This window comes from Zonotrichia leucophrys, chromosome 3, assembly GCF_028769735.1.
Source record: "Zonotrichia leucophrys gambelii isolate GWCS_2022_RI chromosome 3, RI_Zleu_2.0, whole genome shotgun sequence".
Taxonomy (NCBI): domain Eukaryota; kingdom Metazoa; phylum Chordata; class Aves; order Passeriformes; family Passerellidae; genus Zonotrichia; species Zonotrichia leucophrys.
Window position 1 is genome coordinate 72,934,166 of NC_088172.1, and position 15,358 is coordinate 72,949,523.

Genomic DNA, 15,358 nt, shown 5'->3' on the forward strand with positions numbered 1-15,358 from the left:
AGTTTTTACAAGTTCTACTGATAAAACAAAAAAAGCCTCTACATGGAAACAGAATTTAATGTGTTCACACTCCTGAAAATTATGAAGGCTACCTTTCAAATATTCCCGTGACTCAAAGCTTCCATTGCCCACAAATACCAACCCAGAAATCAGACAAAAGGACAAGACACTCATAATTCTTAGGCTAACAAAAAAAGCAGGCTCATCAACCACAGTGTCAAGCAGTGAGAAACAGGTCAGTGCACCCAGAACCTGGATCACATCAGGTCAGATTCCAAAAACAATCAACAGAACAAGCCTCCTTCTTTACAGAAGCAAAAGCACAATACAGTTCATGACTACTTACCTAACTACAGAGACTACACATAGATCTGCGCTAACAACAATTCTTAAATAAAGGAAAGATTAATTGAAGATGTTAATAAAGACAAATACCAAACATACATTAGAAATAACTAGTAGCTTATCTGCTAAGGCACTTCTGTTTCCAGGCTGCCTGCTTTACATAGTTGCAGAATGGGGCAAAGCAAGGCAGCTATGCTTACTTGTGAAGCAGATGGTGTAGTGGGTCCATGAAGTAGGAACTTGAACTTAGATAATGAGATTAAGATTCCAGAATTAGTACCCAAGAAGTTACCAATTTAATAGGTCTGTGAATTAACACTCAATACCCACCCTTTAGGGGTTTGCTCACTATAGCAAATACTATTATAGCTTTTAACTTGGATTTTCTTCTGTTTCTGCTGCAAACAATAGCATAGTGAAACTATTTTATGATTAGGCTTTTGCAGCCAAATGGGTTTTATTAGAGTTATACCCAGGAAAGGTGTTAGTTCATACAGTTATGTTCTCACTTCAGACTTCAGGCTTGCTAATAACAGAGAACTCAACACCACGATTGTTGAGGCGATCAATCAGTTTTGTTTTCGAGAAGGCAGCTCCTGGAGAATACACACCACCCCTGTAAGTGAAAATCAAATGGGAGAAACATTAGTGGCATAGTGATTGAGGGACACCTTTTGTTAAGCTAGAGATGTGCTTCCCTGACTAAGAAAGAAAAAGCCACTTAGTCCAAGAAGAGAGTGGGTGAGGAATTTGGCAGGGTGGTTATAATCATAGGTTCATTTCTGCATCCAGCAAACTCTATAGAAACCACTCCATTAACTGGACATAAAGACACTGAGGCCAAGGCCTGACTAAAAGCCTGTGACTACCGATTGGCTAGTGAAGAGCAAGTGGCTTTAAATCAGCTTGCAGTGAAGCATCTCCCTTGCACAGCCAGTTGGGTGAGGAAACACAAATCCACAGGGCTGATTAAGTGTATTTTCAAAGAGAAACATTTGCACACAGTAGCTTTAAGGAGAGCAAGCTGCTCAGCATGGGAAGGTACTTACCGCTTAGGCAGAGAAGCTGAATCTTCCAGAAGAGATAGAGCTGCTTGAACCATTGCAATTGGTGTAGCAACATATCCAGGCTCTGACAAAAAAAAAAACAAACCAAACCAAAATCCCCCAATGAAATACAGTGCCTTGAAATGTAGAATGTAATCTTTGCTCTTCCCTACAGCATTCTGGAGAATAATGTCTTTAGCAATGAAACAGCCTTTCCCATTTAACAGCTTTTTTTTACCTAGTAAACAGACCAAGTAGCTGGTGAAATCCTTCAGATGTAATCCAGACAAATACTGCTTCACATAATGGCCTCTAACCACACAACTGTGAGTGACCACATCATGGTGACAGAAGGCTTTCTGGCACAGCAAGAACTTTCCCCATCCTGTATTCAGTTCAGAATTTTACTATGCAACACTTGCATTCTGCCACATCTCTAGTTATTCAAAGCTATGCTCCAGTAACTCATTTCTGAATGTGCATTCTTGCTCTCTCCAAACTTCAGGTGTCATCTCCCCTCAAGGAATAACCTGAACAAAACTATGTAATAGTCAGAAATTGTACCACACCAGACCTGTTGAAGTTCACTCTCTGGGAACTGGAAATAAACAAAGTACTAAGTCGAGGCCGTAACAGCTAAAAACTATTCTTAAAGCCCTCTTCCTTCAAAAGGTCTGCTCTGCAAAAATGAAAATCAGACCAGGGAAAGTCAGAGGGAAGAGATTCACAAGAATGCAAGTGAACTGGCTATTTCAAAACCCAGGTCACAATGAATTCTAGTATCCAAGTTAACACACTGTAAAGGCAGTTGGCTTTGTTCCTGTTGCAGGTGCTTCTCAAGGGTGAAAGGGACAGCAGTGCAATCACAACTGTATTTTAGAGCAGGGAATGCTAGGCAAAATACATACCTGGTCCTTTCACCTCAGTGCAGATCTTCACATTTGGTTTGGCATTCTGGGGATCTTGTCCCTCACTGTAACCCTCACCAAAAAAAGTCATTGTAAAAGAGGTTCCATCCATCTGTAGTGGACAAGACAAGCATGGTCACCAAAAGAGAAACTGGTTGCTACCAGAAAAGCACAAGTAAAAAGTATCCAAATTCTATATATAGAATCCTGCCAAAGACTATAATCCATTTAAACATGAAAGGAATTATTTTGAATTACTGCTTAAAAGGTTAATTTGAGTTTTTAACTGCTTCCACTTTGTTGCACTGGCCTTGTACTACAGTCTGTTTGTTCTCTCAGTACTTCCAGTCCTGGGTTTTTTGCTAATCAGTCTCCCTTGGTCATCACCTTTGATAGAGTGCTCTGAGCCATCCATGGAAATACATCAGGCCCAGCAACATTATCCATTTATTCCTCACAGGAGTTACACACACTTTGAGTTACACACACTCTGTCTAAAAGCAGAAGGTGTGGTTATTTAAATATCCAGTAACTATCTAAACAGGCACACAACATGCATTTGGACCTAGGGAGGAAGTTGTATGAGTGGAGGCTGAGGCTTCTTGGTCTGATCAGCCTGGAGAAGAGGAGACTGAGGGGAGACCTCACTGCAGTTACACCTCCCTTGTGAGAGGAAGAGGAGGGACAGGCACTGATCTCTGTGGTGCCCAGACAGGACCCAAGGGAAAGGCCTGAAGCTGTGTCTGAGAGGTTCAGGTTGGATATCAGGAAAAGTTTCTTCACCCATAGGGTGGCTGGGCACTGGAACAGCTCCCCAGGGAAGTGGTCACAGCACAGCCTGACAGTGTCACCAGCCTGACAAGAAGTGCTTGGACAGCGCTCTCAGGCACATGGTGTGACTCTTGGGTGTCCTGTGCAGGGCCAGGAGTTGGACTTTGATGATCCTTGTGGATCTCTTCTAAATCAGAATATTCTGTGATTCATCTAGAAATTATTTCTTTGAGGCTAAGCAGTTGACTCTAAATTACTATCCCACCATTACCACAACCAATGTGTTCTATAACTGTGGTAGGAAACAGTCAGTTACCTGCTTCTGGGTTGGTCCTTTCTTTGAGAAGCGTCCAGCAGAGAAAAATTCTGGGTACTGTATGAATAGAAGAGAGGAAAAAAAAGGAAGAAAAAGACAAAAAAAGACCAGTAGTAAATAAGAGGGAGAAAAAAAATATCTCCAATATCTCCAAACACTAAATTATTTTATGTTTTGAAAACTTACTTTTGTCAGAAGTTTTCTTCCAAAATTAAACTTCACCAGAAGAAGAAATAACATGCCCAGAAACATCAGCTTGATAACAGAGCCAAGACCACCTACGGTCACATAAGCGCCATACTGGACCTGAAGCAAGAATGTATTTTTAGTGATAGAATTTGCATTAATTTTTTCCATCAATTGATTCTTATAAATCAATCTACCCTGTAAGTAAGATGCAGTTATTTTGTACAACACACATTGGTTTAAACAGGGCCTTAAACAATTGTCTTAGCTCTAAGGAACTGTTTTGAAGAATGCTTCACTTTATCATTCATTCTGGGAAGACAATGTAACTACAGAGTGAAGAGGGAGCAGACATGGTACACAAGAACAGAAGACTTCACAGAAAGATGTGTTCTGGCATCCAATTTCAGCCTTCTTTCCTAGATCTTTTCTCCTCCTTGTGCTTTTTGTAAAGAGAATCTGAAATAGAATGGCAAGCCTGTCTCATTTGTAGCTTCCAAGTGCATTTTTAAAGCACCATCTCACCCTCATTGCTGAACTGATGCCTGTGATTCTGCACAGCAGTTATACACATTGTTAGTGCTCATCTCCTCTCAGGAAACCATGGAAAACAAAAGTAATCATCTTTTTCACCACCATTACTTCACACTGCCTTTACTCTGCACACTGGAGACCCAAGCATCAAAGAAATCTTAACATACAAATGAGCAGCATATGAATTATGTATCAGAACATTTACTATACTATACTGAGCTGGCTACAGCTACCATTGACTACAATTATGATGCTTTTAGAAGCTCTGCTGATACAACAAGAAAAGTCTCTGCACAGAAGCAGAATTTAATATATTTATCATGAAGGCTACCTTTCAAGTATTCCTGTGACTCAAGGTTTCCATTCCCTACAAATACATACCAAGAAATCAGACAGCAGGAGAACATGACATGACAATCTCATAACTATCATGTTAGCAAAGGCAGGCTCATCAGCCACAGTCTCAAGTAGCATGAAACAGTGCACAAATAATAGTAACTTACAGGTGTTTGCTGCAACTCGGTGTGCAAATAACGCTGAGTCCTTTTCACAACAGAACCATCAGATCCCATAAATGTAAGACAGTACTCCTTGAATTCTGGACTGTAAAACATAAATCCTCTGCAAATGAAAAAAAAATTAAGTCAGAAAAAAACTGTTCCAATCTTCACACAAACTGAAAGAAACTAACCATAATGGCCTTACCATTACCAGTTTTCTCTCAAGAATTTTTGTGACATTATCTCTTTTCACTGAAAGCAAGCAATTCCAAATATATCCCTGGCTCACTCAAAATTCACTACATATAATTCACTATATGTACTATATCAAGGATGAATTTGATAATCAATACAATAGTTTTTCATTTTTTTCCCTCCATTCTACTAATCACTTCTGAAATAAAAAGCTGTCACTAGAAGTCCTTTAAAATGCATTAATTTTGAAACCCAGTAAATGATGGGATGTGTTCTCTTTTCAGTAAGATATGAACAAGTCAGTAAAACTGAACTTATCTTCACTTCTACTAGATGAGCATCTCTGTGTTCCTACTATACTAAAGTCCTAACTGCATCTTTTCAGTATTTAATACTGTAGAAATCTGTAGCATAAATACTGGAACAGTTAGGAGACTGTATATTCCACATCTTATGCTTATACCTTTTTTTAAGCTTTGCACCAACTACTGGAACAGGGGCATATCCTATCTGTTTTCGAAGTTTCTTCAGGCTGGCTTCATCTGCAAGGCCATAGACAGCTGATTTCCAGGTCCCATCATGTACACCAAGACCCTTGTGACATACCATGAAACAATAATTAGTTCAGTATTTAAAGGTTTCATGGATTATTTTAATAATATTAGAATCACTACATGTATTACAATTATTACATATAAATGTTATGATGATAGTGTATTGAAATGGTGTGGGTTGATCTTGACTGGATGTCAGGTGCTTACCAAGACACTCCATAACTCTCCTCCTAGCTAAGACAGGGAGAGGAGAAAATAAGATGGAAAAAGCCCTTGTGTTTAAAGATAAAGGTGAGTTAATAAAGCAAAAGCTGCATATGGAAGCAAAGGTGTGGCAGTAACAAATGCCTCCCCCCTACCCTTCTCTCCTTTCCCTTAGCCGTTATTGTGAGCAGAATGGTGAGTCTGGGGCAGTTTGGGACAGCTGTCTGCGCTGTGTCCCCTCCCAGCACCCTGCCCAGCCCAGCCCATGGGGAGAGATGGGAATGCTGCACAGACAGCCCGAGTGCTGTGCCAGCGCTGCTCAGCAGGGGCCAAACACTGCTGTGTTACTGACACCTCTGCAGCTGCCAACAAAGCTCAGCACTGTGAGGGCTGCCCTGGGAAATGAACTCCACATCAGCCAGACAAGACACAATCTCTACCCCTCTTTCCACATGACCTGCAACATACTCAGGACCCACAGAATGTAATACATATCTGTAGCTCTTCATAACTACATCTCAGTGCAGTTAATTCTCATTATTGAAATCCATTTCTTACCAACACTTTGAACTTATGCTATATATTTAAATATATGTCCTCATATCCAACATATAGATTTATACATTCCCAGGAACTCCTGTCCCCTGTTGCTTAACAGATACTACACTCCCATTCCACGGGCTTCCTCCGCTCCTCCAGATGTTTTTTAAGAACAAAAATGGTTTGTAAGGCAAGATGGATGCTCATGCCAGGAGCAGTAGTGTTTGGCTGGTGGGCATCAAGACTGACTTGGATCATTGTTGCATTGTTTTAACAACAGCATTAGAATTATTACAACTACTATCCACAGGTATTATCATTACATGAAATAAAGTATATTGAAACGACCTTCCCCCCACCAACAAACAAAAACCCCAAACAGCCTAACACTAGGATTACTGGCTCTGGACCTGTTACAGTTTCACTTGTGTAAGAATCCTTCCCACATGTCTGCAAAAGCAAAATAGTTCTTGGAGCAGCTTACCGGAGCAAAGTGTAGGTAGACAGCTCTGCAAACAGACCTTACAGACCTGTTTGCTTAGGATACTTTTAGTAGCTATAAAGAATAAAGTTCTTAGACTTATCAAAGACCTGCCAGCTTGCTCCTTGCTCTGACTTAATGTAGCAACATTTATTCTGATGGGCTGTGGTGATGTTATCACAAATACTCCTGAGTTTCAGGAAGGAAGAAACCAACTAACCTCAGGCCCAGATTTCACCGACAGGAAACTCTCAACAGCAGTTAAGGTACCTGTAAGGGAGGGGAAAATATTACATATTTTCAATATTGCATATTGGCACATGCAGTCATTAATCTGCAAAGCCAGAGAATGCTCTGGTAGACTCAAAACAGCAGGCCACTGACATTATCAGCAGAGTTACATCTTTATCTCAAAGTAAAGTAATGGTTAGCAAGTATTACATTTCTTGTGTAAATTACTTCAATACAGGTCACTAGTATTACCTCCATTCATTAATTTTTTTTTTCATTTATCTAATGAATGAGATAATGTAAAAAATTCACTGAAAAAAGGAAAGTAATATTGAGAGCCACATTTAGTTTTCCTCCAAGTTTCAAAATAAAAGATGATGTAGGCTGTGAAAGCAAACTTGAACTTAAAAATTTCGTTACACCCAAACTACAAAAAATCCACCACCAAAACAACCCACAGCCCTCCCAAAAACCCATAATACAGAAAATATTTCATTTTAGTGTAGTTTAAAATAGTGTTCTGCAAAGAATGCTTAGTTTGATGAACAGCAGAACAACACGATGCCTCCAAATTCTGATTTGTTTTGCTTTGCTTAGTTCCTTCTGAGATTGTAAAACTGTATTTGTATGGATAAATTTCAGTATAGCAAGCAACTGGATAGACTGAGGTAATGCCATAAAGTCAGAATAGGAAGAGTTAAAACATATATTCAAAACATGTATCAAACATCAAACTACAACCTCATGAACATCCAGATACTCATTTCCATACTTTGTTTCTTCTCCAGTCAGATCTGAATTGAGGTTTCTTCAACTGAATGCTGACTCCAATGTAAATCGATCCCATTTAGCAGCCTTTTTAATAGTCCATGAAAGCAAAACATTTGGATACTCTTATGGGCCCTCCCAACTGAAAGTCAGACCTGATGAACAGAGTATCCTCATCTGGGATCAGGATCAAGCACTATTTACATAGAATTAAACCCTCTCACATATTTTCTTAAATGCATTTGTCTTTCAGTTACCCTCTAGCTGCTATAAAAGTCAAAGGCACTGCTACTTACACTCACAAAACAACTTCTCAGAGCTTGCAGTTGAAAAAGGAAACTTGGGAAACCTGATTATCCCCCAGTCTGTGGACCCCTTCCCACTGTGTCTTCCCAACCAGATTCTCACTGCACAAGTGGCAGTTGTGCTGAGGCTGCCTAGGGACATCCAGACATTGGCTGAGCAGCCTGCTGCTCACAGCTGAACATTCTGTCCTCTCAGATTCACAGAATATTCTGAGCTGGAGGGGAACCATGAGCACCATAGAGGGAATGCCCTCGTGGGGATGGAAGCCACAAGTTCAGAGTTATTAGCAGCCTGCTCTGAACAGCTGGGCACATCACAGGGCCCTCTCAGTGAGCAAGGGGACCATGACTCCTCCCCTATCCAATGACCCATCCAATGGGATACTCAATTTCTCTCTACCACACACATTTGGTTGAAACTGGTCACCTGGTAAAGGCAGGCAAAAAGAGACATTGAAGGAGTTTCCACAGGACCACAGCTGCTTTAGGAAACCAGATGAGAGCATAATCTGCATTCTTTTTCCACCATAAAAATATTCTAGTCACCTTTCAGCTTGTCTCTGGTGTACAGTACTCCCATATCCGCCGGTATGGAGTCAAACCCACAGCTTCCAATGACATATACACCCTTTTCTGCAGCTTTCTCGTTGTATTTCAGGTACATTCCTTCCAGAAACTGAAACACAGCCAGAACAAGTATTTTAAGCTGAAATTCATTCTTGGCCATACCCAATATCAGCCATCAGCACTTCACTGTCACATCATAGGCTTCAAGTATTTTTGACAGATATATACGATTCCTGATCTGCAGTATGAAAGTTTCACAGCAGTGAAAAGAAAAGTATAAAATTCCTATGTAGTATCATAACAGAGGCTTGAAGCATATTCAGCAATTTGGAACTTCCACAGAGACCCAAAGAGGCTGTCTTAAAAGCAAGAAAACTACACAACCAAGTATAGTGTACTTTAAAATAATTACTGCATCTTGAAATTGTAGATCAGGAGGCAGAATTTGTCTTCATGTTCAGATACAAGCAGAAACATGAAACAAACTAAACAAACACTTCTTTTTCAGAGCCTTGATATAAAGTAATGTTTTTTACCATCACATACCTGGGGTTCTCCACTAATGTCAATGCAGCTTGCACCATTTTCAACACAAGCTTCCACCACAGGTTCTCCAAAGAACCTATACTATAGAAGGAAAGAACACCAGATGTAACAAAAGAAAACCCACATACCACAACTCACCCAGTGTGCTTTACCTAAAGTATATCTCTGCAATAGAAGTGATATCGATTTTTCTAAGTGGGGCTAAAATGCAAGAGCACTTCTGTTTCCTGGGAGTGTGGGGAGAAGAAAACATAAACTTCACTGCTGCCAATGGAGCTTGCTGCAGACTACTGCACCTGATTTCTCTCATGAAATCAGATCAAATCACAAGACCAACTGAATACTGCCACTAATTTCACTTTACACTTCCTGCACTCTTATTATCAGCATATTCTCTACTTAAACACTGAATTTCAAAGAGATGGTCATGACCCAACTTCCACCTCACACTCTGATGCTCTCTGAACGCACTGGAAATGCTGCCACTCTGAGTTTTAAAAGGGCCAAGCGCTTCTGGCAGCGAGCCTGTGGGCCCCTTTTCCAGCTCCGTGCTTAACCCTAGCAACAATGACATTCTGGCCCAACACAAACTTTACCATCAGTATCTTAGGCTGCCTATGAGACTGAACGCCATCTCGGCAGTATTTCACTGCGGACACCTATCCGTGACCCGCACCACTGCGACGGCGGTGGTGAAACCCTTCGGCCACCGCAGTGCACGGCGGTACTGGGAACTCCGGGGTCGAGTTCCATCAGCTGCGCTGTCCCTGCGCGGCCGCGGCCGCTCCCGGTGCCCCGGTGCGGCGTCCGCAGCCCCGGGGGAGGACTGGCCGTGGGCACCGCCCGCATTCCGCATCCCGCACTCACCGGGCCCACGCAGTTCAGCACCACCCGGGTCTGCTTCGCCATGGCGGCCAGCGAGCCCGCGTCGCTCACATCGCAGAGCAGCACGCCAACATCCTCGCCGGGCGCCGCCTTCCCTGCGCACCGGAGACCGCGGTCACCGACACCGCTCCGCCCGGGACGAGCCCCTTCCCCCCCGCCGCAGCGCCGGGGCTCGCCCCGCTTCGCTCCTCAGCCCTTGCCCGCACACCCGACCCGCCGGGCCTCCCCGGGCAGCGGCGCTGCGCCCCCGCCCCGGCCGCGGCCCGTACCCAGCCGCTCGGCCGCCCGGTCCAGCACCGCCCGCAGCTTCTCGCGGCTCCGCCCGGCCACGGCCCAGCGCAGGCGGCCGCTGCACAGCTGCCCCTCGCCGGCGGCCGTCGCCGCCGCCGCCCGCGCCACCTCCTCCACCACGAACTGGCCGGTGAAGCCCGAAGCGCCGAACACCACGATGTCGTAGACCCGTCCGGCCGCCATGGTGCTACCGCGGGCCGCCATGGAGCGAGCAGCTTTCGTACTGGCGGTAGCGCCGGGCAGCGCTGGCACGACGGTCCCGCTCCGCCCCGCCCCGCCCCGCGCCCCCTCGGGCTGCGCCGGTGCCCGCCCGCCCGAGTGCGGCCTTGGCTCGGCTTGGGCGGCGAGGGCAGCGCTGCAGCCTCCCGGGGCGTTTAACGGAACAGGAGAGGAGAAATGTGCCACGGTACGGCCGAGGGGCCTGGAGCCCAGCGGCGTGAGCGACCTTTATAGGGAGAGGCCCTATGGAGTCATAAAATGGTTTGGGTTGAAAGGGACTTAAAGATCAGCACCCCCTGCCATGGCATGGGCATGCCATGCATTGCCATGGGCAAGGACACTTTTTACTCGACCAGGTTGCTCAAAGCCTCATCCAGCCTTGCCTTGAATGCCTTCAGGGATGTGGCATCCACAATCCCTCTGAGCAACCTGTTCCAGAGCCCCACTTCTGTTACAGAAAAGGGTTTTTCCCTAATATGTAATCTAAACTTGCTCTCTTTCCATTTGCACCCATTTCCTCTTTTCCTGTCACTACATGGCCTTGTAAATAGCCTTGCCCCAGGCTGCAGTTAGGTCATGCTGAAGTCTTCACTGTTCCAGGCTGAACAAACACAATCCTCTCAGCCTTTCCTCATAGGAGAGGTGCTCCATCCCTCTGATCAACTTGATGCTCCTCCTCTGCCTCACCATTGTTTGGTCCCAAAGCAGACATCCCCTTTCAGGATGACCATGGCTCTGTGGGGATTTCTGCACAAGTAATACAGGTGGTCAGAAGACTGTTACTAATAAAAAAGAGAAATTTAATGACCTGGGTGTAAAATGAAACACTGTTGCCCCACAATTGCAGCAAATATTTATGTTATGCTCAACAACAGAAGCAGGAGGACACAACATGTCAAGTTCCTGTTGCAGCAGGGAGAACTGGTGGCCCTGCGGACAACTTCAGGATGGAGCGTCCCTGACTGCACAGAGTAATGAGGCCACATTCTCGGTGTTTTCGTGGCCAGGCTGTTCACCTGAATTCCAGAAGCTTGCAGCAAAGGGAAGCAGCCTCGTGAATCCTGCTCACTGGCCCATTTTCCCAGGGAGCAGCTACCATGTTTAATTGTTCCCAACAGAAGCTTGTCTAACCTGTTTAAAATCCTCCAGTGATAGACGCTTTCACACCGTTCCTCAGGCAATCTCCTCCTGCATTTGTTATAAATATGGATGGAGACAAGAAGCTAGACCTTCAGATCTTGTAGTTTTAGCCCCATACTATTTCTCCTGTTTCTTGAGGACATTGGCAAAAGATTTAATCCCTGAGGAGTGTATAAAAAGGTGCTGCAGAGCTGGAAGCTGCCATGCATCTTCTTAGTCTTTATTAAAAAGATTCCTTTGATTTTTTTTCCTTGCAGGCTACTTTGAGCATAGATTTCTCTTGTTCTCTTCTGACCTATCTTCAGCGGGTTTACATTGTTTTGGTAACATAATGTCCAGTACTAGACTCCACATTTGCCCGGTCAGTGTGAAACTGATTGAGAAGGTTATGTGATATGATGGAATTTGCATCTGTTTCTGCATGACTCAAACACTTGCCTTCTTTTTTCTTTTGCAAGTGTCACATTGTTGCTGCACCTGCAGGTCATGATCTGTTCCACCTCAGAGGCTTTTTTAAATTATTGTTGCCTAGCCAGTCTTTTCCCATCTCAGATTTGTACTGAAGAGTAATGACCTTTCTGAATACATGCTAAACATCTCATCTCCAAGGCAGCAGATCCTCTCCTCCAAGCATCAGTGTCAACTCCTTGAGTAGTGCTGAAGCAGTTGTTTGCAGGCATACACCATCAGCTGTGTCAGTGAAACAACTCAGTCTAACAAAAAACAAAGAGTGGGGGAGGGAAGGACAAAGACTTTTTGTGCTCCTTTTTAATTCAGATAATTTTGTTGATCTGATTTACAGGGCAACCCTGCAAAACCAGTTCCTTGTGTTTGAGGTCACTGAACATCACCAGTCAAGCTGTCTCTACTACCTTCTTCTCCTTCCTACACACCAGGATAATTTCCATCTGTGCTCACAATACTGTGGAACTCCTCTGAGCTACTTTGCTCTTATGCTCAATTTTTCTATTCTGCCACCAATTGTGAGAGCAGTCTTCTTTGAGGCCACTAGTTTTGGTCTTCCATTCTCTTTCTTCTCTTGCAAAAGTTTTGAAAAAACATTTCAACAATAAACATTAGATATTTTCCTCCTAATTTGAAGTAAACAAAAAAAATTTTTTTTCCAGACTTCTAAAATTATTCAGTGACAGGAGGCTGTAATAAGTCTGCAGATTTGCAGAGGTATCCTGACATAGCCTGCAGGGCTGGCTGGGATCCTCAGTCTGCTTTGTTTATCCCTGTGCTTCAGATGTTTCTCTCTCTTGCCCACTCTCCCTCTCCATGTTATCTCCCAGAAAACAAGGCAGTTTATAAACCTATGATTCTGACTCAACCATTTGTTAAGAATCAGGGCTGCACAAGCCTCCTTAGACCATATGTATTTGATAAGACCTTCATTGTGTAGTTATGCAGAGGCTTGGCAAGCACAAGCTTGCATGCAGTGCTGAGTGCCCTGTCTCCTCTTGATGACTGAAACATTACACCAAGTTGGGCAGACCTACCCTATTTATCAATCCACAGCTCTCAAGATTTCACCTGCTCTTTCAATGTCAGCTGTGCTTCTTTAAAACACACTGCTGGAGCAAGATTACTCATGTAATTTGCAGCTTACACAAGAGAGAAATCAGGGTTTAAGAATTACAGAAGGACAAGAAATAAGCAGAGGCTATCAAATGTGGCAAACCTAGGTTGTTTTTTTTTTCCTTTTTGTTTGCATTAAATATCACTATGGTAGCTTCAAGTAATTTTTTCTTGGGAGAGCTCTGTTTGACAAGTTGAAGAATTCTGTATGCAGTTTTTCTCCAGCTCTCTGCATACAAAGAGAACAAAATTCAAAGTCTTTAAGCCAGTTTCCATTCCTGCCTTTGAACTAACAAGTAGGTGGATAGGTCTCAAAATAGCAAACATCAAGGTGATGTCAAGGCTCTGATTTTAAATGGGAGACTTACAGCAAGCTTGACTAAAGGCAAAGGTTAACCCATCTCTCTTGTTAGTATCGACAATGCAGGATTGCAAAAAATACTCTGTGGGAAAGCAGTGGGATGATTTACAGTTTTTCCTTGTCCAATAGGAAGACAAGAAATGCCTGATCTGCTGCCAAGTGCAGCTCTGCAAAGGAGGTTCCAACCTGAATCAGCTTCAGAAACTCACCAAATAAAAACATACTGCTGTTTCTTTTAAAATTTTGTTTCTCAGATTTGAAGGCAGGGTTTTTTCCACGTGTACCTGCATACAGATACTTCAGGATTTCAGTACTTTAAAGCCTCCTCTAGACTTTAGATTTCAGCCTCCTTTAGATTCAGTTTAAAGCAACTTTATCTACTATAGGTCCCTGCTGGTTTCTTTGGGATAGAAAAACATGCAAGTGAAACACACAGCACTCCTGTGTGTCCTTTGCTGTATCTTTTCAAATTCTTGGAATTAAATGGGCTTGCCTCCCTTTGCTAGCTTATCCTGTTCCATCTGGAGCACCTGACAATCTGAGGAATCTGTGCAAGCATTTTTAAAAGCACCCACATGCCCCTTCATTTCATGCAGCAGTTATTCCAATAAACTCCTTTATATCAATATTCATATATTTCTTGGACACCAATATTTGTGGTAAAGTTTTTTATACTCATTTATAACTTCAGGGCACTTTTTGTTTACTGAAGTGGAAATGCAGATGTTCTATTACTGCTGTTTTTAATTAAAGTAATACCAAGGTAGCAGAAAGAGCACAATATGATGTCATTTCCACAATGCTGTATGAAGGCAATTTTATAAAACACAATTGTCACGTACCTCCAAGGATGAAATAAGATAGTTGACTTGCATAATTGCAAAAGTTACTATGGAATATAAGAGTAGGCAGAGGTGTTGGGAAATAAGGTTGATTAACAATGCATGGATAAATCACTGCAGGGAATGAAGAGCAATGTGGGTGAGTATAAAAGAGATTTAGAAAAAGCAAAAAGGCAGGCATCTCTGTACCTGCTATAGTTGCTACAGTTACTCACTATTTAAGAATGTGAGAACAAGAGTTTCTGGAACAAAGCCCACAGGTTTTAGTGCCATCTTACCCTTCATTTGTGCAGATTATTACTTTATAATCAAGAGGCAATTGGCTCTAAAATGCCAACCCATGCAGAACTTTAGGCTTGTAATAAACAGAACCATCTAGACTGGGACAAAAAAGAGGAGCTCAAACTAAAAAAATGCTGACAAGCCAACAGGCTTGCCACATGAGGCAGTGCAGTAATGTGTTATTTATTTACTTTAATTTTATTTTAAAATTAAAATGTCATCTAACCTTAAAAAACTAATCCCAATCTTGAATCATAAAATCGTTTAGGTTGGAGAAGACTTTGAAGTTCACTGAGTCCAAATGCAAGTCTAACATTGCCAAATCCATCGCTAAGCCGTGTCCCTAAGCACCACACCTACACTTTTTAAAATATCTCCAGGGATGGTGACTCCACCACTTGCCCCAGTATCCTGTTCCAATGCTTGGCCAGTATTTCCATGAAGGAATTTTTCCTAATATCCAGGATAAACCTCCCCTCGTGCGACTTGAAGCCATTTCCTTTCATCCTGTCGCTTGTTCCCTGGGAGAAGCAGCCAATTCCCACCTGGCTCCAGCCTCCTTTCAGGGAGGTGCAGAGGGTGACAAGAGCCTGGGCCTTCTTTTCTGTAGGCTAAACACCCCCAGCTCCCTCAGCTGCTCTTCCTCAGACTTGTGCTTCCCTCCCTTCACCAGCTCCACTGCCCCTCTCTGGAGCCTCTCCAGCACCTCAATGTCCTTCTTGCAGGGAGGGCCCAGAACTGGACACAGCACTCGAGGTGA

The 15,358-nt window shown here is 43.2% G+C and overlaps 1 protein-coding gene across 1 annotated transcript; it reads right to left on the bottom strand.

Moving 5' to 3' along the window:
- Window positions 1–39: 39 nt before the first annotated feature.
- On the bottom strand, window positions 40–10,433 carry SCCPDH (saccharopine dehydrogenase (putative)). The gene is made up of 12 exons (XM_064708798.1): window positions 10,152–10,433; window positions 9,865–9,977; window positions 8,998–9,078; window positions 8,431–8,560; window positions 6,801–6,850; window positions 5,265–5,395; window positions 4,610–4,727; window positions 3,573–3,692; window positions 3,387–3,443; window positions 2,300–2,411; window positions 1,395–1,476; window positions 40–961 (listed from the first exon to the last, which is right to left on the bottom strand). The coding sequence occupies exons 1-12, from the start codon at window positions 10,375–10,377 to the stop codon at window positions 856–858; spliced, it is 1,326 nt and encodes a 441-aa protein (XP_064564868.1). The 5' UTR covers window positions 10,378–10,433; the 3' UTR covers window positions 40–855.
- Between the last annotated feature and the right edge of the window lie 4,925 nt (window positions 10,434–15,358).